General features: G+C 30.6%; 1 protein-coding gene across 1 annotated transcript; it reads left to right on the top strand.

Annotated features, from left to right (window-relative positions):
- Positions 1–6,749: 6,749 nt before the first annotated feature.
- Positions 6,750–11,800, top strand: LOC145315386 (uncharacterized). Its single transcript, XM_080155370.1, has 3 exons — positions 6,750–6,769; positions 7,517–7,887; positions 8,269–11,800. Exons 1-3 carry the CDS (start codon positions 6,750–6,752, stop codon positions 8,667–8,669), a joined length of 792 nt encoding a protein of 263 aa, XP_080011496.1. The 3' UTR covers positions 8,670–11,800.
- The last annotated feature ends 12,262 nt before the right edge of the window (positions 11,801–24,062 follow it).

Here is a 24,062-nt window from a genome sequence, read left to right as displayed (position 1 = left end):
TATAATAATTTCGCATATGACAGCTCTAGATCAACAAATTAACTCAGATTTCGAAGTAAATTATATAATAGATGAAAATAAACAATCTTTTCATTTGGATAATTTTAAAATGCATCAAAAATATTTAAAGGAAGCTTTTCAACCTATACCTTCCATAACTGAAGCAATGAGAAAAGATAATACTTTTATTAGAGGGGTAGATCTTACATTTAATAATCTCTATATTCCTGCAAGAATTTTAATAAGTTTTCTGGAAAATTGGATTGTAACTTTCAAATATTGTTTCCAAGGGGTTGTAACAAATGATCTTAGAAGAAAATTGACTCCTGAAAATAAACACTCTGACTTAGTAAATATCAATTTTATAGGATCAGGTCTGGTTGATAGTAAACCAACATTCTATTTAGAATTAAATATTTTATCAAACAAAATTAAATATAATTCTTTGATTGCGATACCATACGCGGGAATTTCTTTGGATGCTTATTATTACTACAATACAGAAAACCAAAAGATTGCTAAATTTATCACTGAGGATGAAAAACAATTAGGACTGAATGAAGCTATAACTTTTTGTTTGAAACATATAAATGATAAGAAATTTGACCTTATTATTCAATATTGTCCGTTTATTAGCAATACAAAATTATTTCAAATAACAAACGAGGGAATTTTGCTTTTTAAACATGATGATAAAATAGGTAAAGCATTTGTGATAGGGCTTCAAAAGGATTTAAATAGTTCAAATTACCCGGTACATATTATGTTTAATGGGAAATTGGAATTTAATCTACCTCACAAAGGAGATGTGGTAATAGAAAGACAATCTAATTTTAAAGTAATTTCTTCCTCGTTAACATCTGATCAAAGACATCTATTGGAATTAAAAGTTAATGATACCAGAAATAATCTGGAACAAGCTACAATTATTAAACATATAAGTAACTATTTCAGAAATTCATATTATCAGATATTCATTAATATTTTTGTGTTTAGCTCAATAGCGTTTTTGGGAGTTGGATCTAAGGAATTATATGAAAAAATTAAAGCACATTACAAGCCTCGAAATAGCTCTAAAAAACTTATAATAAACAGATTGGAAACAATACCTTTGAGATCTAGAAGTAGACGTTAAAATTTAAGCATTGTTATAGTTGAACAGTAGTTCTAAGTATCAGTTTTTAAAAGTAAATTTTACAATATTTTTTTGGGGGGGGTTGACAACTTTAGTTAAAACAATGTTTTAACCATTTGTTATTCTCCTTCCAGTAGAATTTTTCTTCCAGTCGATAACCTAAAAAGCAAATTATCTATTCAAAAAAAAACCAGTTGAATCAAAATAGGTAATCAAAAAAAAATATCATCCTTATGTATTTAAAATATTCAGAGTAAAGTGTATCTCACTCCAATGCATTTAAAATATTCAAAGTAAAGTGTATCTCATCCCTGTACATGGAAACAACTGTTATTATTAACTAGTTTTAAGCGTTTTCGGATTTTCGATTAAAAGTTTTCTTTCAGAAAATATTGAGTAACTTTAAAACTAATATCATATGTGTTTTCAACATTGTAATAGAATTTTAAAGACCGAGCTCGATTAAAGAGAGACTACAAATAAAAACTTTTCTTTGTTTCAATCATATTTTGGTTTTAATATATAAGGCGGAAAAATTATTTAAGCAGTTATGTCTACAACAAACTTTAGACGGTGAAACATAAAACTTTAAGTGATTAAAGAATGAAGAGAATTTTTGGTAGGCTTTATTTTATAATATCAATTAAATTTTCAATAAATTTTATAAGATAGAGTATATAGCTTACATTAGATAGAATCTTATGTTTTAGGAAGGAGTCTAGAACTAGATATATGTAATACAAAATTGTAGAACTATTGCCTTAAGTTTTGTCATAATTTTTGCATAATGAAATTTTTTTGAAATATTATTAAAATTCCTTTAATTTTTTCTCCTAATTAAAAGATCTTAGATGTACGTTTAAATTTGTAGATTCCTAGGTAAAATTAGAAAAATATTTTAATGTAATATTCTCTATGATCTTAAACAAATTAAAGAGCAATATAGGAAAGTTTATTTCATTTAAATTTAACAAAGCCAGTTTTTCTTTCCAAATATAATAACTGTTGAGTTTTAGTTGAAAATATAAAAAGAATTTTTTCTAAGTAATTATTAAAGTAAGATTTTAAATAAATAGATATATATAGAGGACCTTTAAGCATCTTAATTAAACTCTTATATGTTGAGGCAATGAAAGTATAAATTCTAGTGTTTCTTTAAGCAGTACAATTTTGGAACCCAAGTATATTCTCTCTAAAAATGGCAAAAGAATACCTAACAAAAAGAATGACATTTATCTATAGGTTAAATACACCAGGATGTAAAGACCTTTAATTAAATAAAATTGTTCACATATCTCGAAAATGAAAATCAACTATATAATAATCATTAAATTGATTAGCCGTAGTAGAATATCTATACCTACTTAAGATTGAATACACCTAGGTTGTAAAGATCTTAACAAATGCTACAAGGAAGAGAGAGGACAATACTTTAAAAACTAAATTCTAGTGTAAGAGAAATATTAGTTTGAACTTAAATGCCTTCCCAAAAGAAAGTTTAATTAAGTTTATTGAAATAAGACTTTATATATTGAGTTTGTTAGATTAAGATTAGGTTAAGATATATTAGGATATAAAAAGGTAATTAAAATAGAATTGAAGTACAGAAAAAAGATTTTGAATAATTATAGCGGGAAAATTTTATCAAGAAGCAAGATTTTATAAACATATTTATCCAATTAGCAGGTTTAACTTAATTCTTTAATTATCTAGACTAAGACTTTTCCTATAAACAAAATGTATATTAAAAGATTATTACATAAGTAACATTTTTTGTAAAAAAAAAACTTGAAGTTATATCGAAAGCTTGAACCGAAACATTTAGTTATAAGTTTTGCGTTAATTAAAAAAAATAATAAGTTTTTACTACTGAGGAGGTCAAATATTTGATAAGAAGAATCACGTTTTAAAAACAACACTGTATTTAAGTTAAATTTGAATATTATTTACAAATTTTTGAAAGATTTAGTTTAAGTAAAAAAAAGTTATGTACAATTTTTAAAGTATAAATTTGAGTAAAAAATATATAAGGTAGCTTATCAAAATTGAATTTTCTGAGGTAGTTAATAAAAAAAACAAACATAGTTATTATTTAGGCCAAAAACTTTAAAACAAAACATTATTCATAAATTACATAGTAATTGAATTAGTTTATAATTTTATCACTGTTTTTATAAGAATTTGATGGAGGAATTTTGAAATTTTGAAATCTTTATTATACATGCCAAATTGTATAAGAAAATAGAATAATAGGTATTTAAACTTTGAGATCTTAGTTTACTAAATATCACGAAAAGACACGAGGTAGTTTATTATGTTTGAATTATTGAGGTAGTTAAAAAAAATAATATTTATCACTTAAGCCAGAAACTTTAAACCGAAATGTTTAGTTACAATTTATGAAGAATTTCTTTTGATTTAAAAAACTTTTTTTTCACTAATTTTATGAGATTTTTGGTGGTGAAATTTAGAGTAATTACAATTTATGAAGAATTTCTTTTGATTTAAGAAATTTTTTTTCACTAATTTTATGAGATTTTTGGTGGTGAAATTTAGAGAATTTTGAATTTGTATATTTTTATCACAATTTTTATCACAGATTAAGCCCAAAAGTTGAAAGTCCGAATAAAAAAAAGTCCGAAAGCAGAGTTTTTTTTATCAGTTATGAATATTGAAATTTAAAGAATTTTGAATTTGTATATCACAATTTTTATCACAGATTGAGTCCGAAAGTTGAAAGTCCGAAAAGATTGAGTCCGAAAGTTGAAAGTCCGAAAAGGTGGGTCCAAAAGCAGAGTTTTTTACCAGTTGTGTATATTGGGGTTTGGAACCATCTGAAACAAAATTAAAATTGATTAGCATTCATTTATTGTAATAAGGAAATAATTTCTCAGTAAAAAAAAACTTTAAGATGTGCAAACTAAAGAACTATAAACTTATAGTTAGAAATAACTCCTCTAATTTAAGGGGCAGGGATGAAATTATAGTTAGGACTTCCAATATAGATTTACGACTCATGGAAGAAATTTTATTATGGCTTATTCAACAAACCCGATTAAGATTAATGCAGAAAATTAGTAACTTAAAGAATAAGGAAAAAAGTAAACATTGCATTAGAAAGAATAAGCAAGCTGATAATTTAAATAAGTCATCAACATTTTTTGAATACATTGAAGTTAATATGCGTTTAGCTAAGCAAGTACAGAGGGCAATGCTTCTTAGCGTAGTTAAAACTTTAATGAAAAACTTTAAAAACTTAAAAACAATACTAGCTTTACCAAATAATTTGTTAGAAAATAATAGGTGAAAAGTTTAATTTTAAAATACTGTAAAACTTTTATAAAATTTGTAATTACACATATAGTAAGCTAGGTACTGTAGTTAAGATTTGTTTTATAAGGAAAACTTTTCTTACTCTATTCACGGGCAGCAAGAAAGGGTTTCTTGACTGTCCCAGTTCCGCAGATAGACGAGCCTATAAATAAAAATTTTTATTAGGTAGGAATTTATGTTTTAATATCTGAAAGTATATATGATCAGAAAAAAAAGTCAGTATATATTATAGAAAGGGTACTTAAGATTTGAGGAGTTTAAAGTAAATTAGAAGGAAGTAAATTAAATCATTTGAATTAAAGAAATTTAATTACCAAAAACCTAGTATAAAATTTTAGTATATTAAAGTTACAGAAGCGAAGTAAAACTTAATGAATTAGGTAGCTAATAATTAGTTTAATACACCTATAAATAATTAGCAGGGATTCTATGCAATCAAATAAAAAAAATAGCCTACTGTATATCAAAGTTTATTTAAGTTTAGAATGACTTTTATAAAAGTAAAAATAATAATTTCTTTCAGAAGATATAAAAGCCTTATTTGATATACCTCTAGATTTATCTCAGGGGGTTGGGGCATCATTTCAATCGCCTGATTTGTCCGAGGGGGTTGTTGATGATGGTGACGCAACTCTAGTTCTTGGCTCTCATCTCGTTCGGGATCTAAAATATAAAAAGACTTTTAACTAAACTATATTAAATGATTATTAAAGAATATTTACATCCCTGTAACATCACTTATAGCGAATATTGGGTTTTAAACAGCTGTCAATACCATAAACTAAATAAAAATCTAATTATAATCTATACTACTATACTCATATTTTTTATAATTGTCATTAACATATTAGAAAGGAGATAAAAAAAAACTTTACCTGGTTGGGAAATATTTTGTCTTCTCTTCTTAAAACATAACCTCAATACCGCCGCCGTTCTAAAAAAAATGACAGCTGTAATTACTTCGGATGCTAGTATCAAAAAGCCTACCCGGGCTACAAAGCTATCTGTAGGTCTGGACTTTTATAGTCCTGGACTCATAAAGATTTTACCAAGAAATTGCGTCAAGATAGATTTGCGTTTCCAAATTAAAGCACCCGAAAGTCATTTTACTATGCTTAGGGAGAGATCAAGTTTAAGTTTAAAAAATATAATATGCACAGGTGGGATCATAGATCCTGATTATTTGGGTAATGTTTATTTCATACTTCATAACTTATCAGGGAAAACATATGTCATCCAAAAGGGTGAAAAAATAGGTCAAATGATATTTCTAAAAAGCTGTTATCCAAAAATATTAACCATACGCAGTTTTGGGGCTGAGAATGCAAATAAGCAAATGTCAGAATTAAAATATTTAAGAGAGGAAAGAGGAGAAAGGGGATTTGGTTCTAGTAATGAAATAGAGGGGGAGAATAAAATAATAAACTTACCCGAGAGCCAAAAGTCCAAGGGTAACAGCACCAAGAAATAACTTATCGGTCGTAGCCTCATCGCGTTCTTCTTGCAGAAGGGAATTGAGAATTGTTTTAATCTTATTTAAGATAATCTGGGAACTTCCATCCGGGATACTCATTGTTGTAAAAAAAATCTGAAATTAAAATTTTTTTATAGTAATAGGTAAGTAAATCTAAACTCAATAATTATAGGTATTAATTTATCTATTGACATTATTAGTAAAGATATATAGGTAAGCATAATCCATACTGATGTTTGTGTTTATTAGTTTAAGCATTGATAATATTAGTAGAGAGATAATAGTGTTTAAAGAACATTTTTTTTGGGATAATATACAACTGTATAATAGGGGGATTCGCCTTGTTAAAACATAGGTTGGCAATTTTTTATAGTTCTTACAGGGCTTAATTGTTTTGTTGACACTACTGTAAAAAAAAACTTATTAGCAGTTGGTACTTTTCAGTTACACAAGAGATGAAAATTCTAAACTGTAATAGAAAGTATGAATTTAGTTTATCTCAAGAACAATAGGAAACACTAAGTAAACTTTAGATTGAAAAAGATTTTTGCAGATTATTCACAACGGAGTCAGGAGGGATAGTAGACAAATTGGGACCAAAATTAGTAGTATTAAAATATTTGGTAGGATCAAGGTTTTTCTGGGTAGCACGATGAACTCTTGAGCTAGCCGTTTGACTCTGCTGGGAACGCCGTTTAATCTTTTTAGTACACTTTTGACCTACGAATAAAAAATCAATTAACAACAAAAATAATAAGTTTTCTTTTAAATTTAACCGTTCTAGTAAATACGCAATAGAAATTAAGAATGCCGCTGATAATTATGAAGTTTGAAAAATGAAAATCGCGAAACCTATACACGAAGACGACATTATGAATAAGGAAATTTAATTAAAGTAAAAGAGAATATAACAAAAGCAAAATAAACCAAATTAAAGTCTAAAAATAATATCTATTGGTTTAATTTTATTTTTTCCATCTTATTCTTATAATTTTTTGGACACACGCGATCAATATTGGCCATTTTAAAAATTGAAATTTGATCTTTTTGATAATAGTTTCATAAATATATATAATCTATATAGACTAACAGACTATAAAATCGTTCGCACCCAATAAAAAAGTCTGCAAATTAATTTCATAAAATAGCATAAAATAAAATCTTACCCAATGCAAGCAAAGCAAGTAATATTAGGATAAGAAATAGGGCCACTAGAATTGTACCACCAATGACCAAAATGGAGAAATAACCTGGGCTATAAAAAAAATACATTTTATTAAAAATGATAGGTAAAACAATTTTTTTTCTTTTAAAATTTACCTGCTGATTATTTCATAAATTGACTGATAGGAATTCTTGGCAGCCAAACCATAATCACGGTGGATAGATTTGTTATAGGCAGGACTCGGTTTTGGGGTAAAACTGGGAATATTTGGTAAACTATAAGTTTTTGTAGAAAAGTTTCCAACCTGGGTTTGAGAACCAGATTTAAGTTTTCGCTTATTTGTAACTTTACCACTGAGTTTAGGAGAAGGTATTTTAGTGGTAGGAACTTTTGGTAGATAAGTGGTTAGAGGATCCAATTTCACTTCTTTAAAAGGAGTTGAAACCACTTCTTGGGTCCTAAAATTTTTTCGAATTTCAGGCTCAGAAAGTTCCTCAGAATCTGCCTCCAAGACCCGGAGAGAGGAGGAGGTGGAGGTAGACATAGAGATAATTGAGAGACCGGAACCTGAAGTTATCATCGTGGTGGACGGAGATGAGACCACTCTTGATGATGGAGGCGAAGTTGTGGGCGTTGGCAACGGAGAAGACAGCGTTGCTACATCAGATTCTAAAGTGGTTGCTGAGGATAAGGGTGACCCTACTGAAAGCAAAGAAGCTGATGAGGTTGGTGAGAATACAGAGGATGGAGCAGCTGTTGAAGCCTCAGATGTAACTGAAGGTAACTTTGAGTTATCAGTAGATAGATGTGTAGCAAGCTGGGTTAGAGTTTCTTGCAATAGAACTGGTTTTTCTAAAGTAGATTCCAAGAAAGGAATGTCAGGGGAAGATGGAAAAGTAGTAAAGTAGTCAGAGGAAAAATCAACATAGGAGGAATCACTAATATTCAACGCATCTTTAACAGATAGATTGGGTTGTGTAGTGTAAAGCATCACTTTCTCATCATGCACATCATTTTCATAACTGAAGTCAATAAGCCAATTTCTTAAAAGTGGCATCATGGAGAAAACACCCTAAAAACACTTTACTATAATGAAGTTGTTTTAAGACTAAAGGAACATATTATCTAACAACAGGGTGACCAAAAAAATATTTTATTTAGACATGGAGGTCTGTACACCTGCAACAACAAACGGTCATCATGTTGTCAACAAGGAGAATGGTCAGGGAGAGTCAGAGAACAAGGAGGTTAGTGAAAATTCGTATGAGGTAGCTGAAGATTTCGACGACTTCGAAATTTTAGAGGAGTTTGATAGTCCAAGATTGATTAGAAAAACCTTCCCTGTCCTCATCAGCGATAATTGTAATACGTCTTTTTCCACCCCAGCTGAGAAAAATCTTCTTGAAAGAAAGATTCAGAATAGGCGGGCTCTTTACTCACCTTTTTACTTCTCACTTCCCTTTTCTGAGAAATCAACACTGTCAGAAATCACAAACACGTCATTGATTTTTAAAGCAAGTTATGCTCTAACACCCTATTTAGCTTGTACACAAAAAATTTAATTATAAGTTGACAGACATAGATAGTGAAACATTGTTCAAACACAATCTCTACTACGATAAAATTGCTGTACTCACAGGGGCAGTTGAAAAAAGAGCAGCTATACTTCCTTGCATGCTCAGAATTGATGAGAATAATGTTGAACTCAATCTTCTCAGTAGGTTTAGGGAAACTTGGGGAATCCATAGAGTTCAACAGGCAAGCATAAGTAGCGGGGGGTTTAGGCCAGCATTACAAAGCATGACTAAGAAGTATATCCATCTCTTTGCTCAACCACCTCCACCCCATTATTGTTTCTTTAATGCTAATGCTAAAGATAGTGAAAGTAATCAATTAATAATTAGACAGCACTATAGAAGCAGTTATTACCAGAAGTTGTATGAGACTAAGACAAACCTGATCCAAGTGTATGGTTGTCCTACAACAATACCCAGCTCCCAATATATTTGCCTTGGAGCACAGGATCAGGAAATTCTTGACTCATGCACCTTCGTGGATAAGGTCTATGGGATTGTACCAGTGGACAATCCTAGAGACTTGAATGTGCTTCTTAGTCAAGGGGAAGAGTTATATCTCGTGGACTCTGGATACATGAGTGCCCAGTGTCTCAAATTGTATGGGTATTTCCCTGAGGACATTTTTTGGATGCCCCATACAAGGGACGAGATTCGCTCAAAGATTAGAGCTAAATTCTCAGGGGAGGGAAAAATGAACGTTGACAGGTTTCTGGATTTATCTCTGGTCAATATCAGAAATTTGTTCAGTGACTCAGGATTCAACTTACTTTTTGTCTCTCTTCCAAGTGGAAGTATCCTGAGACTGACTCCTGCTCTAATTTTTACCCTTGTTTTGAAACATAGACAAAATGATTTCACCCTCGTCAATTGAAAATTTTTTTTTGTTTTTTATGCAGAGAGGGAAGGATGATTTACTTTTTATTAAAAAATACACAAAAAAAATCAATTTGACTAATGTCCAGTAAACTAAATAAAAAAGTTCTAAAAATAAAAAAAAAAACATAAAAAGAATTGTAGTTTTAAAATACATAAAAAAAAACCAAGTATTAGTATATTTTGAGTTTCCCACAGAAAGTGCAGTTTTTGCTACAATTTTACAAGAGCAAAAACTAGGATTGCACAACAATTCAAAGTTATATAATTGTGTTTTATATCTAGAATATTCTAGACTTTTTGTAGGAAACAAGAGTATAGTTATTTACTGTGATTCAATAATTTCATCATTATTTTGTATTATGTAATTGTATATAGATACTAGAATGTTCTTAGAAACACTTTAATTATACAAGCAAAAACCAATGAATAAGTTTTTGTCATACATAAAAAGCTAATATTGCATCATGTGTAAGTTTCTAGAATCTTCTTTATTATATGACAAAAACTGATGTAGAAGTTTTATTATGACATAAACAGCTAATATTGCATCATGTGTAAGTTTCCAGAATCTTCTTTATTATATGACAAAAACTGATGTAGAAGTTTTTGTTATACTTTTTATTGCACAAAAAGCTAGGATTGCATCAGATTATGCCATTAACTAAATTCTAGAACATTCTAAGATCTCAGTATAAATAGAGCAGCAAAGTATTTGGTTCTCAATGAGCCTTGCACACTCATTCACTCGTAATCTTTTATTTAACCTCTGTATCTCTTAATGTTTAACCTATCTAATGTGTTTATCTGTATACTATCTCTTTTCTTAACCATTCTGTTAGTTTTTATAAGGATGGTGTTTATTTTTATGTGTATCAATTTTTCATTTATCTTAATTTCTGTTTTACTCTTATTGAGATTTATAGAAATTTTACAAGTTCCCTGTTGGGACTTGTAAAAATCAAATGAAGCTCAAAACTAGAGAAATAGTCTAAGTTCTGAAAAATCATATACTTATGCTGCTTAAAAAATCTATCTTTAGCAAATTTATCTAAGTTTAACTATTATATCTTTGGACTTGTAAATTTACAAAACATAATGAAGTTTGATGATTATTTTTCAAAGTATTTGGATAACAAACAATTACATGTCAAGTGTAAAGAAAATCTTAAAGAATCAAATATTATAAGTTTAAAGTTTACTTTCTTATTAAGAACTTATGGTTTACACTTTGCAAATCCAAAGATATGTTTTAACTGTCATAAAACATATTTAACCTTATATTAAATAATTGAAAATAACTTAAAAAACATTATTATACTTATGTTAGAATACAATACTAAACTATGATACTCACATTTAATCAACAATAAAGTATAAACAATAAACACTTAGTACATTTTTCACTTTGGTATATATTGAATAATTTGAACTTGAAGTTGTGAGACAACAGTTCTTTATTGCACAAAAGTTAATAAATAATATGAGATCCTCGCGTGGAAGTGTTTACAACACTTAGGTCTTTGTATTAATTTTGCCATTACTTGAGCAGTTTAAGAGTAAAAGTAAAACTAATTTCAAAACTTAACTTATAAGCATATCATAACTTACTAAAGGACCTTTGCCTCTATATTATCTTGGTAAATGTTTATTATTTAAATATTCTTTATCTAATAGACTTTTTCTTAGAAAGCAAAATAATTACTAATTTAAAGCTTGTTAGAAAGTCCTAGTACCTTTGGAAGCGATTAGTAAAGAGCGGAGTTATTCCTGCGGAGGGAATAGCGTGATTAGTGATTATGTATATAGTTGATATTCATTAGGTTATGATAGTCTACATGTACAACTTATTAAAGGACCTTTGCTACTATATTGTCTAAATATAAAGTAACTTCAAAAATACTTTGATGATTCCTTTTATTTAGAAATTCAAAGTAGTTGCTAATATCAAAGCTTGTTAGAAAGCCCTAGTACCTTTGGAAAACGTTAGTAAAGAGTGGAGTTCTTTCCTCCAACTTGATTAGGAATTATTCAAGTGCAAAAATAGAATCATTCTTAGTTGAGGGTTAGGAATCAACGTGGTTAGCAATTACATATATAGTAGATACAAATATTTTAAGTTTTGCAAAATTACTAGAGATTAAAGGACAGCTATCTGTAGGCGTTTGGAGCTTTAGGGACTGAAACGCACGACACAAATGCAATTGAGAGCCTTGTGTACAAGCAATTGCAACTAGATGACACTCTAGAAGCCCTAGAGAATGCTAGTATATTTGTGGCCATTGGTCGCGGCCCTAGGGGGACACTCGCACCGGTTGACACTCTAGAGGCCCTAGAGCACACCGGAACATGGGAACCTCTATAGTTGTACCTCTCTTTAAGGATGCTTGATAAGAAATATTAAGTTGTATAATACATGCTGAATTAGATTTTGGGACACTGATTAGTACAGCTCTGTAGCTTAATAGCTTGGATTCTAGGAGTAAGGGTACGGTAGCGCATCAAGTTGTACTTGTATAAGCCGGCTATGCAGTTTACTCTGAGTTTCTATTGTTATAAGAAAAGCAAAATACACCTGGTAGCTTGCTAGAGTTTAATTAAGCATTGGATAAATCTTTATTTATTTATTCTTGGAAAATCTAGCTTTATTTAATATTCTCACAAATTATAGCTTATAAGTACTTCATAACATAATTTTAATCTAAGTTTAAAGTATTGAATTGAACTGCTTTTCTTTGGCAAAGTTGAATTGTTTATCACATCTATCACTTGAATCAATTTAGTCTAACCAACTAAATGTTGTAAACTTTGACAATATTGCGTTTAACTTATTCGGTTTGGTAGCTAAGTTTATGCTTTGTCATATGAGTTGGAGATTGGCTTCAACTTGGTTGGTATTCTCTTCTTGATCTGAAACTTGGCACGTTTTATTAGAATTGGGAGAAAACATATCAGATTTTCTAAGAATTAAATGAATATAAAACTTATGGCTTCGAAACCTATTTATATACGCTGGAGAAGATCCGGTTTTCAGTCATACTGAACAATTGTGTATCGTATCGTATTTTAGCCAGTTTTCTACGAATATTATAATAAAAATCGTAATGCTAATACCATTTTCCATTTTAATTTCCGTGGAAAGCTGTCTCTAGATAAAGATTCATATTTAGGGAAGATTTAGATTTTGTCTCTAATAATTTTATGCACCCTCCAAATTTAGAAATACAGGTATAAAATCAACTAGATTCCAATATACCTAAGTTTTCCATGAGAACTATCCTTTAAATACGCTGGTACGGACTGACAGATGTATACATGTGTAGATAATCTTTGCTTTTCAAAATATTTTATAAATGTTGTAATATTACAAAATATTTTATCGAGAAGAAAAAAGTTTTCTATAGAAATGTTGAATTACAACTTTTGGTAACATTTGTCAAAAGAAATTTTCTAATATTAAGAAATATATTTGGAATAGTATGTAAAATGATAAATGTATATGTTTAGATGTATAACCCAGACAAATGCCTGGCTCAAGTGGTGAGGAATCTTTTTCGTCTGCTGGCGAATTGCCTTCTGCTTTTTTTAGATGCTGTGAGTATTGGTTTAAAAAATATGACGTAACAAAAAAAATTAGCCAATGAGAGGCCGTTATTGACAAATGGCGGCATGCGTAGTGGACTCTCATTGGCTAATTTTTTTTGTTACGTCATATTTTTTAAACCAATACTCACAGCATCCTTTTTTTAACGGCTTGGCTGTTTTAAAATTTCCGACGCTAATGACTAAAATTCATTAAAGTCGTCAAAGGGTCCCTAACACGTAAACAGAGTTACATATAGTTCGTTCCCCCTCTATCTTTTACTTTATTAGTAAATTTGTGGTTCGATATTAAAATACTAAACAAGTACAACTGCCATGCAAAATCTGGATTTTGAGATATATTTAAGTATATAATATTGACACAATAAAAACTGTCCCGAATTTGTATTAATTTTGAGGAACACGACTCCAGTGAAGGGGGGAAGAAAATCTCTTCAAAAGAGATGGGGAAAACCCCCTTTTCTCCCATCTCTTTTTTCTTCCCCCTTCCCTTTTTTTTCTTTCCCCCTTCCCTTTTTCGGGAAAGAAAAATATGACGTAACTGGAGTCGTGTTCCTCAAAATTAGTACAAATTCGGGACAGTTTTTATTGTGTCTATAATATTAGATTTTAAAAAGTTTTGTTTAAGATGAAAAATTATTAAACATTAAAACCAGTTTTGCCAGTACCAAGGGTTCGAATGTCCGGGCTAACAAAACGTGTATTAATTTTATGATCTTTATTTTCATATTCGTGAAAAATTGTCTGTAATACGCTGCTATACATGCTTTTTCAGTATGGCCGGAAACTGGTTTTAATGCAGCGGATGTTAATTGGTTTCGGAGCAATTCTGGAAAAAGTTTTCTATTTGATTTTTTATCCAACGATTTTTAGCTTTTTTAGCACATAGTTGCTAAAATGTTTATTATTGTAAATTTTTTATTTCTTCAAAAAATAAGAGAATTAAACTTATTAAGTTCTGATACTCTCTCTACAAGAGTTATTGTTCGTTTGTCCTTCCTTATAACTTTAGACCTTTGCTTAGACATTTCTCTCAAAAGTTTCAATCCTTCCTTAAAGAAAAATTGGGAAAGTGGTTTAAACATGTTTTAGACAAATTTATCCCTCACGCACGTCTTTAGGTTAGTAAGTTTATGGAATCCCGTATGGGTAAAATTCCATTTGAACTACACACTCTGCATATAAACCAGGGATCTTAAGGGACAATACAAACAATGTTAAATTGATGAACCAATGATAAACAAAATTACCCTTTCTGTAGATTAAAATAGTTGAACAGTTTTGACACTTATAGTGTAGAACCAACCAATCAAAATTCAGTTAAAGTACCCAAAGTTTTTTTTTGAGCTAATGAATAAGGAAAAGTGGTTATAAAACATTGAGTACCAGTGTTATTTACAGTCCAATGTCCCCTCCCTCCCTTATATACATACAGAGATTTTGGTATTGCACACACCGTGTCTCAGTTGAAAGCATATCTAATCTGGCCTCCGTATAACATCGTCAATAAGAAGGACGGGGGGGGGGGGGGGGGAGCATTATTTCATTCACGCCAACAAAAGTTGAACCAAAAGGGGGGAGAGAAAACCCTTGACTTTAGGAGTAAGGGATTGTAAACAAATTAAATGAAAAATTTTGCTGCATTTTTCAAAGACTATTTTATTGCAATTGCCTTATCCTTGAGTTTTCAATCCTTATATAAAAGTAACAGGATCTCTGTCTGTCTGTCTGTACCGAAGGATCTCGCTAACCGCTGAAACAATGTGTGTAGCTTTTTTTTTACTTTTTCTTTTTAAAACTAAAATAAAAATGGGGGATTAAATTCGACCCACAGCCACCTTAAGTACCCCCAGAGGCCTCTAGGAGCGTAGCCGCTATTATGTATACTGATAAGCTACTATTATTTATTCGACTAAGAGAAATTATTGATTACCTTTGCCTTTACCCTGTATCTCCAATATGTATATAAGGCATAACTTGGAACTGCTAAGCTACTAAAATCAAGAAAGTAAAGAGAAGGGAGTGGTTAATGAGGCGAAAAATCTACGAGAGGGTGAAAAAGGGAAGGCATCATAGGATAAAATTTGAGAGATTTTTTTTTTAGAGAGTTGGTTATCATGATAAAGTACCTTACCAAATAAATATGTGTGTGTGTGAGTATGTGTGTGTGTGTGTGTGTGTGTGTGAATGAATTAAAATATTCCAAAAATTCTGAGAACCAAATTAGGGCATAATTTTGATTTTTAACATACATACATAAAGCAACCAATACAATATACATATACTAGAATATAAACTATCTGCCCCTTTAGATCACAGGAACAGTCAGAGAAATTCATTTCTCTCTATATAAATACTCTATGTTAAATAATATTAATATATTAAATAATATTTCCTCTATATAAATACTGTATGGTAAATATGATATATTGATATTTCCTCTATATAAATACCCTATGGTAAATATGATCAATATATTCTATTATATTTCCTCTATATAAATAATCTATGGTAAATATGATATATTAATATATTCTATAATATTTCCTCTATATAAATACTCTATGGTAAATATAATATATTAAAATATTCTATAATATTTCCTCTATATAAATACTCTATGGTAAATATGACATATTAATATATTATATAATATTTCTTCTATATAAATACTCTATGGTTAATATGATATATTAATATATTCTATAATATTTTTCTATATAAATACCCTATGGTAAATATGATATATTAATATATTCTATAATATTTACACTATATAAATACTCTATGGTAAATATGATATATAAATATATTCTATAATATTTACACTATATAGATACCCTATGGTAAATATGATATATTGATATATACTATAATATTTACTCTATATAAATACTCTATGGTAAATATGATATGTTATTATATTCTATAATATTTCCACTATATAAATACTCTATGGTAAATATGATATATTAATATATTCTATTATATTTCCTCTATATAAATACTCTATGGTAAATACAATATATTAATATATTCTATAATATTTCCTCTATATAAATACTCTATGGTAAATATGATATATTAATATAATCTACAATATTCCCTCTATATAAATACTCTATGGTAAATATGATATATTAATATAATCTACAATATTCCCTCTATATAAATACTCTATGGTAAATATGATAGATAGGTTAATGTTCGCCTCCTAGAGATATCATCTTTTAAGTCTTTCAAAGTCGGTTTTCTTAATCATTGTATCACAGAAATAACAGTCCAGTAAGAAGTTATCAAGGCCAAAAGGTGCTTTTGAACTATAAGTTTTGGACATCAAAATTGCTTTAAGTCTTTCTTATTTTCGGCGAAGCTTTCTACATTGGTGATATATACGTTTCTTCATTCGCCACGTCAATTTTAGTCATTTTATATTCCATCAAAGGGCCTAAAAATTGCAAGATAATTCCTGTAAAAATTAGGTATAATCTTCAGTGCGTAACAACTCTGATAATCAATACAAGAAAGCTTGCAAGTGCATATAAAATTAGACACACATTTGGGGATTCCTAGGTCGATGAAACACATTATCATAAGCGTAGTACAATAATTATCAATATATTATTACTTGGATGTTGCACTCGATTTTCATGTACTATTATAAAGTGATGCTCGCAGCTGGCTAAAATAAAGATACCCCCCATCTACTCCATTTACCCGTTCTCCTACGACTGTATGAACGAATTAATTGACCAATAAATAAAATTAAATTTAGTTCATGCATCTAAATGATATTATGTTTCTTCAACTTCAAAATTTCTTCTTCAATATTCATCTGATTTGTTAAGCTCATTTTTATGGAAATTGTCATCCTTTCTCTCTCTCACTAACCACTCTCTCTCATTCTATTAGTTGCTCTCTCTCTCTCTCTCTCTCTCTCTCTCTCTCTCTCCATCTCTCTCTCTCTCTCTCTCTCTCTCTCTCTCTCTGTACTCTATTTCTTATGTTCCAAATATAAATCATAATTGATAAAATCTGATGGATAAATTTAGGGCTCGGCAGCCAGGCAAATAATCTGATGGATAAAACCATGGCTCAGCAGCTAGGCAAGTAGTTTGATGGATAAAACCAGGGCTCAGCAACCAGGTAAATAATCTGATGGATAAAACTTAGGCTCAGCAGCTAGGTAAATAATATGATGGATAAAACCAGGGCTCGGCAGCTAGGCAAATATTCTAATGGTGAAACCAGAGCTCAGCAAACGTGCAAATAATCTGATGAATAAAACCAGGGCTCAGAAACCAGGTAAATAATCTGATGTTTAAAACCAGGGCTCGGCAGCAGGAAAAAATCTGATGGTTAAAGTCTAGGCTCGGCAGTCGAGGAATTCGACGATAACAAAAACTTTAAATAATCAGCTTGTTGTCACAACATATTCTTAATTTGGAATTACGTCTTTTCATGTATTTTTTTTGCACCAAAACAGGTTTACGACTAGCTGCCGAGCCCTGGGTAAAACTGTTTCAAGACAGGATTATCATATAGAATCTTATCAATGGTTTATTTTCTGGCTGAGTTATACGGTCATTGTCTTCTCCATTTTTATTTTTGTTTTATTTATTGCTTTGAAATCATTTTGTTAATATTTATTTATCGCATCGTATTATAGACAATTTTCCGCGGAATTTAGAGCGTAATTAGGAGACCTACTGACAAAGAGAGTTTTATAGTGGATGCATAATTGGACACAGTAAATTGTTACAAAAATCAACGTGCAAAGTTTGGAATCGAATGAACGATTCCAATATGCCCAAATTAAAGATGAACCTTGATGAACAAGTGATCTGAATATGATTTATATACAATATTCGCTTTTAGGAAGCATGTATGATATATTTGTTATATTTTATTGTATTGAACTGACTGAAGCTTTTTATTAATAAATTAATTTTGACATGTAAATGTTTTTGACATGCTAAGTGATTGAAATAAAAATGGATAAATAATGTACGTGGATATATTGACAGGGGTAAAGTTTGCTAACATGGACCTAATTTATTAGTAAGTTCGTAAATAGGTTTTGTAGGAGAGGTTGGGATGGGATAAAGGGGGTATTGTTATTTTAAGCCAGCTGCGAGTATAGCTTTACTAGAGTGCATGAAAATGTGGTGCAACATTCAAGTAATAATATATCCGATGACATAAAGTTGTTGGGTTACAACTAACAAAAACGAATTCATTCATAGTTGCGAAAAGATAGTTTAACTACATTTAATTAAACTACATGCACAGAAAATTGGCACGGGAGCATTTTTGGCTGTTTGAGTGAAAAAGGGAGCAGTGTCAACATAGCTTATACCAACAGCAAAATTAATTCGGGAAAAAATTCTCGAAACTTATACGTTTTTTTTCAGCTGTCGTTGGTGGGCAACACATATTTAGTAAAATTGACGACATTTATCTGCCCCCCCCCCCCAAAAAAAAAAAAAAAAATATTTAATTCGCTTTACCTTATTCCTGGTGTCAACATACCTAGTAACAGGATGTCTAGTTGTCTTTGTGTAGGATCTTGCTGGCCTTGTCCTATGATATAGAGAAGTAAGGTTTTTTTTCTGTCTGACGACTGATTCGATTACGTCAGGAAAGCTTTATATATCCTGAGCAAATTTTGATGTATTTAAATCTAACAATTAGGAAATCCCTTGAGGCTAGATGAGCAGCCGATAGTTTATATGGAAAAGTATTTGTGTATGAGTGTGTGTGTGTGTGTGTGTGTGTGTGTGTGTGTGTGTGTGTGTAAGTGTATTTAGTTTATTATGTTCATGTTTGTGTGTGTGTGTGTGTGTGTGTGTTTGTTTGTTTGTATGTCTGTGTGTGTGTGTGTACATTCAAAGCCTGTTAATGCTGTTAGGTTAAATTGTTTGGTCAATTTGTCTTAAACACCACAAATTTACTTTTAAGCAGGAATATACGGATAGAACAATGAAAGAAAAATAAATTTTTCCCCAAATTCCTACATTATAAATAAAACCTTTATTGAAGGATGAAAGTTTAGTAGAATAGTTAATTATCACTAGTATACCAATGGATATACCATTACTTGGATCTTACACCAGATTATCATGTTCTCCAATAAAATGAAATTTTTCGCTGGCTAAAATAAAGCTCCTTCCCATCCACCCCCTTTACCCCATCCCCACCCCTCTTACTGGATGAACGAACTGGCCATGATGTTAATGTTAGCAACCTAAATTGACGACAATTTTTCCCCTGTCATAATATCAACGTATATTCTCTACATACATTAGTATTTATTATACCCTACCTTCCTGAACTTCAAGCCTTTGTCCCCTTTTTTCACTTCCCTCCTTTTTTCGTTCTCTTATTTATTGCTGGCAAATGGAGAAAACGTCTCGTTGTCAAGCAAAAAAGGGAAGAGTTTTCTGTTTGCAAAAATATTTTTTTTGTTTGGGGATTGTGGGGGGGGGGGAGAAAATCAAGGAATGGAGAAATAAGTTAGTAAGGGGGAAGAAATAGGAAAGAGGAAAGACAAGGGCAAAAGTAAATAAACAGCAAAAACGCAAAAGTAAAATTTGCGGGAGAAATCGCAGAAAATTGCAAATTTCAATGCAAAACATCTTTCTTTCTGGCATTTTAATTACGTAGCTGGCTTTCATTATACTACAGTTTACATACAGGCGTAATTAGAATTTTTTTCGGGGGGGGGGGGGGGGGGGACTTGAAAGGTAAATTTCCAAGTGAGGTCTTTTAAACTGGTAAAATGTCTTTATTATTAACTGGTGCCTAAATATTGTAGGAATTGGCATTTTAAAAATTATGTCAACTATATCACGTAAAATATTAAAGTTTTTAAACTGTTTTTGTAAATAGAGTGTATACATCCTAACATATAAAGTAATAAGCTTTTTTTGTCTGTAGCGAAGGATCTCGCTAACCGCTGAACCGATATAGTCTTCCTTTATTGTGTAGCTACATAATGGTTTTGGGATGGTTTTAGGCTATTTTATTTTTATAAAATGGCTGGGTAGGTATGGTTTTAGGCTATTTTTCTGTCTTCCACCTTTTTTCGAATATAGAGTCCCTAGATGCTAGGGTAGCATTCGCTAGTGTTTAATATTGTATTACTTTTAGGATCAGTGCTATCCATTATGGAACGACCCTATTTAAAGAAAAAAACCTTTGTTTTAAAAAGTTCATAATGATTATTAACTCCCCCCCCCATACCCCCCTCTTGATTACTCTAATATGCGAAGCTTTTTAAAAGCGAAGCTTTTCTATAATTAGGGTCGGTCCGTCCGTCCGTACGTCCGTCCGAGATAGATAGCTTTTATTCGTTAATTTAGGCATGTTAGAATTGTCCTATCGATTTCAAACTTTGCATGGTGATTTCTGTAGTAGTTGGGTATGATTTAGAAAGCGTAGCAACTCTATAATCATTACCAGAATGTCCGTACGTCCATTTTAAACATGTTGATTTTTTTACTTTTTTAAATAGCTTTTTCCGTTAATTTAGGCATGTTAGAATTGTCCTATCGATTTCAAATTTTGCATGGTGATTCCTGTAATAGTTAGGTACGAGTTAAAAAGCGTAGCAACTCTATAATTATTACCAGAATGTCCGTACGTCCATTTTAAACATGTTGATTTTTTTACATTTTTAACAACAAATTTGTATGTGACCTAATTATCCGATTGGTCTGATTTTTGGTATACTGATTCCTGGGACAACAAAGTACAATATTTTAAGCGAAGCAACTCTATAAACAAGTCCTAAAATGTAAGTATGTCCATAATCATTATCCTGTATCAAACAGTTTTTAACAAATTTACTTACAATTTTGCTTTGACTCTTATACATTTGTATTCTGATTATTCAGTTCTGACATTATACAAGTGTTAATGTCCGTTTATCCTACCGTTTCAGAGCTTCGCTTTTATGGATGTTGTCATCCTTGTTATTACCTAAACAATTTTATTTGACAATGTTTAATTGCTTTACTTTAAACCTAACTTTCTCCCATTGTAAATGTCTTGTTCTACTTTTTAATTGCCGCTTTTTTTTACATTTTTATAAAGTAAGGAAAATGTCTAAAAAGCAGCTGTTAATTTACATGAGCTTTTTTGGAATAGTTATTTATCGCATAGTATTATAGACAGCTTTCTGTGGATATATAAATGAAAGATTATAAGATTAAACCTAGTTTTGTTAGGCACGAGGGGCCAAAGGCCCGCGCTAACAAAACTGGTATCAATTTTATGATTTCTATTTTATTATTCTTGTTGCTATACATGTTTTTTCAATATGGCTGAGAACAGGTTATAATCCAGCGAATATTAATCGGTTTCGAAGCCATGCTGGAAAATATGTTCTTTTTGTGACATGGACGATTAAATCCAAAAACACTCTTTTTTCAGGGTTCGGCAGCGGCTCGTCTGCCGAAAATAAGTCTTATATTTAAACCCGTTTGGATACTTTGGAAATTTTTTTGAAAATATGGATTGCAATATTTTTCAGTTTAAGACTTTCAGCTAATATCTGAAATTGTATGTTTACGGTTGATTCCCCTGAAACTTACAGGCGGCTGACGCGCGGCTGCCGAGTCCTGCTTTTTTGTCATGATTTGTATAAATAGTGAATATTATAATATTTTTAGAGATTTTCTAGTGTCCTAAACTAAAACAGACGTTAGTCCTTCAGTCAGTCCGTAACGTTATGTATGGGTGAATTGTAATTTTCCCAGCTATTATTCAAGATAAACGGCAAATTTTTTGTGAAGTGTTCCTATACCAATGAGCATCCAGTATGTTTAATTATTTCGTCCGTCGGTCTGTCTGTCATGCTACAAAATATAAAAATACGTGAGAGAGGTTTTGCGAATTTTTTTCTAAAATATATTTGATTTTTTATTCTTGAATTTAACAAACGCTCTTTAAATTTCCTTGTTCGTTTTCTTATGATTTTTTGTGCTTCGCTACTTATGGATGTTGTCATCCTTGTGTTTTTCTTCTTTTAATAGAATACTATTAATTGTCCCATTGGGAATGGGATTACTAAAATAATGTGAAATATTCAAATACAAAATAGTATGATATCATCCAGTAGTAGCGTAACTCAAAAGATAGTTCTTTATCTAAAGACTAGTTGCCTCGTCCCTATCATCTAGGCAATGCAGGAAAGGTAAGAAAGAGCACAACAAATTCAGATTACCATTTTTTGAGATCTTTAGCTTTAGACAAAAAAACTTACTACTTTATATAATAGGATCTGTATTGTATGCAAAATAATCAAAATTAAAAAAATAATTTTATCATTAAAATGCAGTAGAAAAGCCATTTATTGTCCTAGGACGAAATTCTAGATTTAGTTAAATAGCAGCTACAAACTCAAGAATTACAATGGATATAGGATATGCGTGGATATATTGACAGGGGAAAATTTAATGTTTTTTTAGCTTGCTAATATATTATATGGGCCTCATTTATTGATTAGTTTGTTTATCTAATAGGAGGGAAGGGGATGGGATACAGGGGTTAGATGGGAGGTATAATTATTTCAGCCAGCTCCAAGCATCACTTTATCAGAGTACATGAAAATATGGTGCAACATCCAAGTAATAATATATCCATTCAAGAATTACACATAAAAATGTAAGAGCTTAGTATATTGTAAGCTGAGAAATTCAACACTTGTGTAACTTGTAACGAATTTTTTCTTACATTTTACTAAAATTAGGGTAGCGGGAAAATTTGGGGAGGATTTTTAGAAGCGAAGCTATAATTTTAAAAATCCGATTGCCCGTAAAAAGACTCTAATGATCGATGAGGATCTTCTCTATTAATCACTTTGTTCGTTTGTATGTTAAGATTTTTAACGTTTTTTTTTTCAGAATTCTCAAAGAAAATTAAATACTTTCATTGCTAATTTTTAAAATTTATTATTCTTTTTCTATATTAAAAATTAATAGGATGTATGTCTGCTTAGTTCTCGGATACGGCTGGGCCGATCTTTTCAAAATGTTGAGGAAAGTTTAGTATTGGTCCAGGGCAGGTTTAAGGCTGTTCTCAAAATAAAAATAATATTGGATATCAATATTTTTAATATCCGTCGAAATAATCTTGAGAAAAAATACACAGCAAGTATAAATTACGCATTTTGTCAAAATTCTTTTCTCTTTTTACATGTTTAAGGAAATAGGTCCGTTCCGAGAAGAAAGATTTTCTTACTTTCAAATAAAGGCGTGCACAGCTATTTACCAGGTGGGTGGATCCCCATAGGGGTGAAACATAGGGGGAGGGAGACCTTCCCATTGTAAATTTTAATAGGGGGTGAGTTAACACCCCCCTGCCACATGCCACTGCTTTTAAATATGATTTTTCTTACTTTTAACTTATAGATACATATAAAAAGTTTTTAAAAATTCTTTGGTTACAATATTTTATAAGTTATCAATTATATTAATTCTATAGCTGCATAATACTTAAGAATATACAGAAATTAAAAATATAATTTGGAAAGGTTTCGTGATTTTTACTTTGTTGTAAAATATGATATGTATTTTGCTTTGTATAATTATATTCTATCCAAGCTAAGCTAATATTAAAGATTGATATAAAAATGAAAGAGATAAGGAGGAGAGAGACCAAAATTAATCCTATAATATAAAGTAGTAAGGTTATAAAGTATGAAGCTAAAGATCTCAGAAAATACTGGTCCGAATGGGTTGTACTTTTCAGGAAAGCTTTTTAAATTATGGGGTGGTTTTAGGCTGTTTAACTGATCTAACCCGCCATGCTAGTTGCAAAACCACAAGTTCTAAAAAATCCACCGCCCCCAAATTCTATAAAACATGGGAAAAGGGAGGGAAGGGGGATCAACTAAAT

This window comes from Acartia tonsa, chromosome 4 (assembly GCF_053477335.1).
Source record: "Acartia tonsa isolate MP-2025a chromosome 4, ASM5347733v1, whole genome shotgun sequence".
Classification (NCBI taxonomy): domain Eukaryota; kingdom Metazoa; phylum Arthropoda; class Copepoda; order Calanoida; family Acartiidae; genus Acartia; species Acartia tonsa.
This window is presented reverse-complemented; position numbering and strand designations above follow the sequence as displayed.

Coding starts and splice junctions, on each gene's coding strand:
- LOC145315386 (XM_080155370.1), top strand. CDS start 6,750: ATGCCGCTGATAATTATGAA. Junction 6,770..7,516: donor ATGCCGCTGATAATTATGAA/GTTTGAAAAATG, acceptor ATAAGTGGTTAG/AGGATCCAATTTCACTTCTT. Junction 7,888..8,268: donor AGCCTCAGATGTAACTGAAG/GTAACTTTGAGT, acceptor TATTTTATTTAG/ACATGGAGGTCTGTACACCT.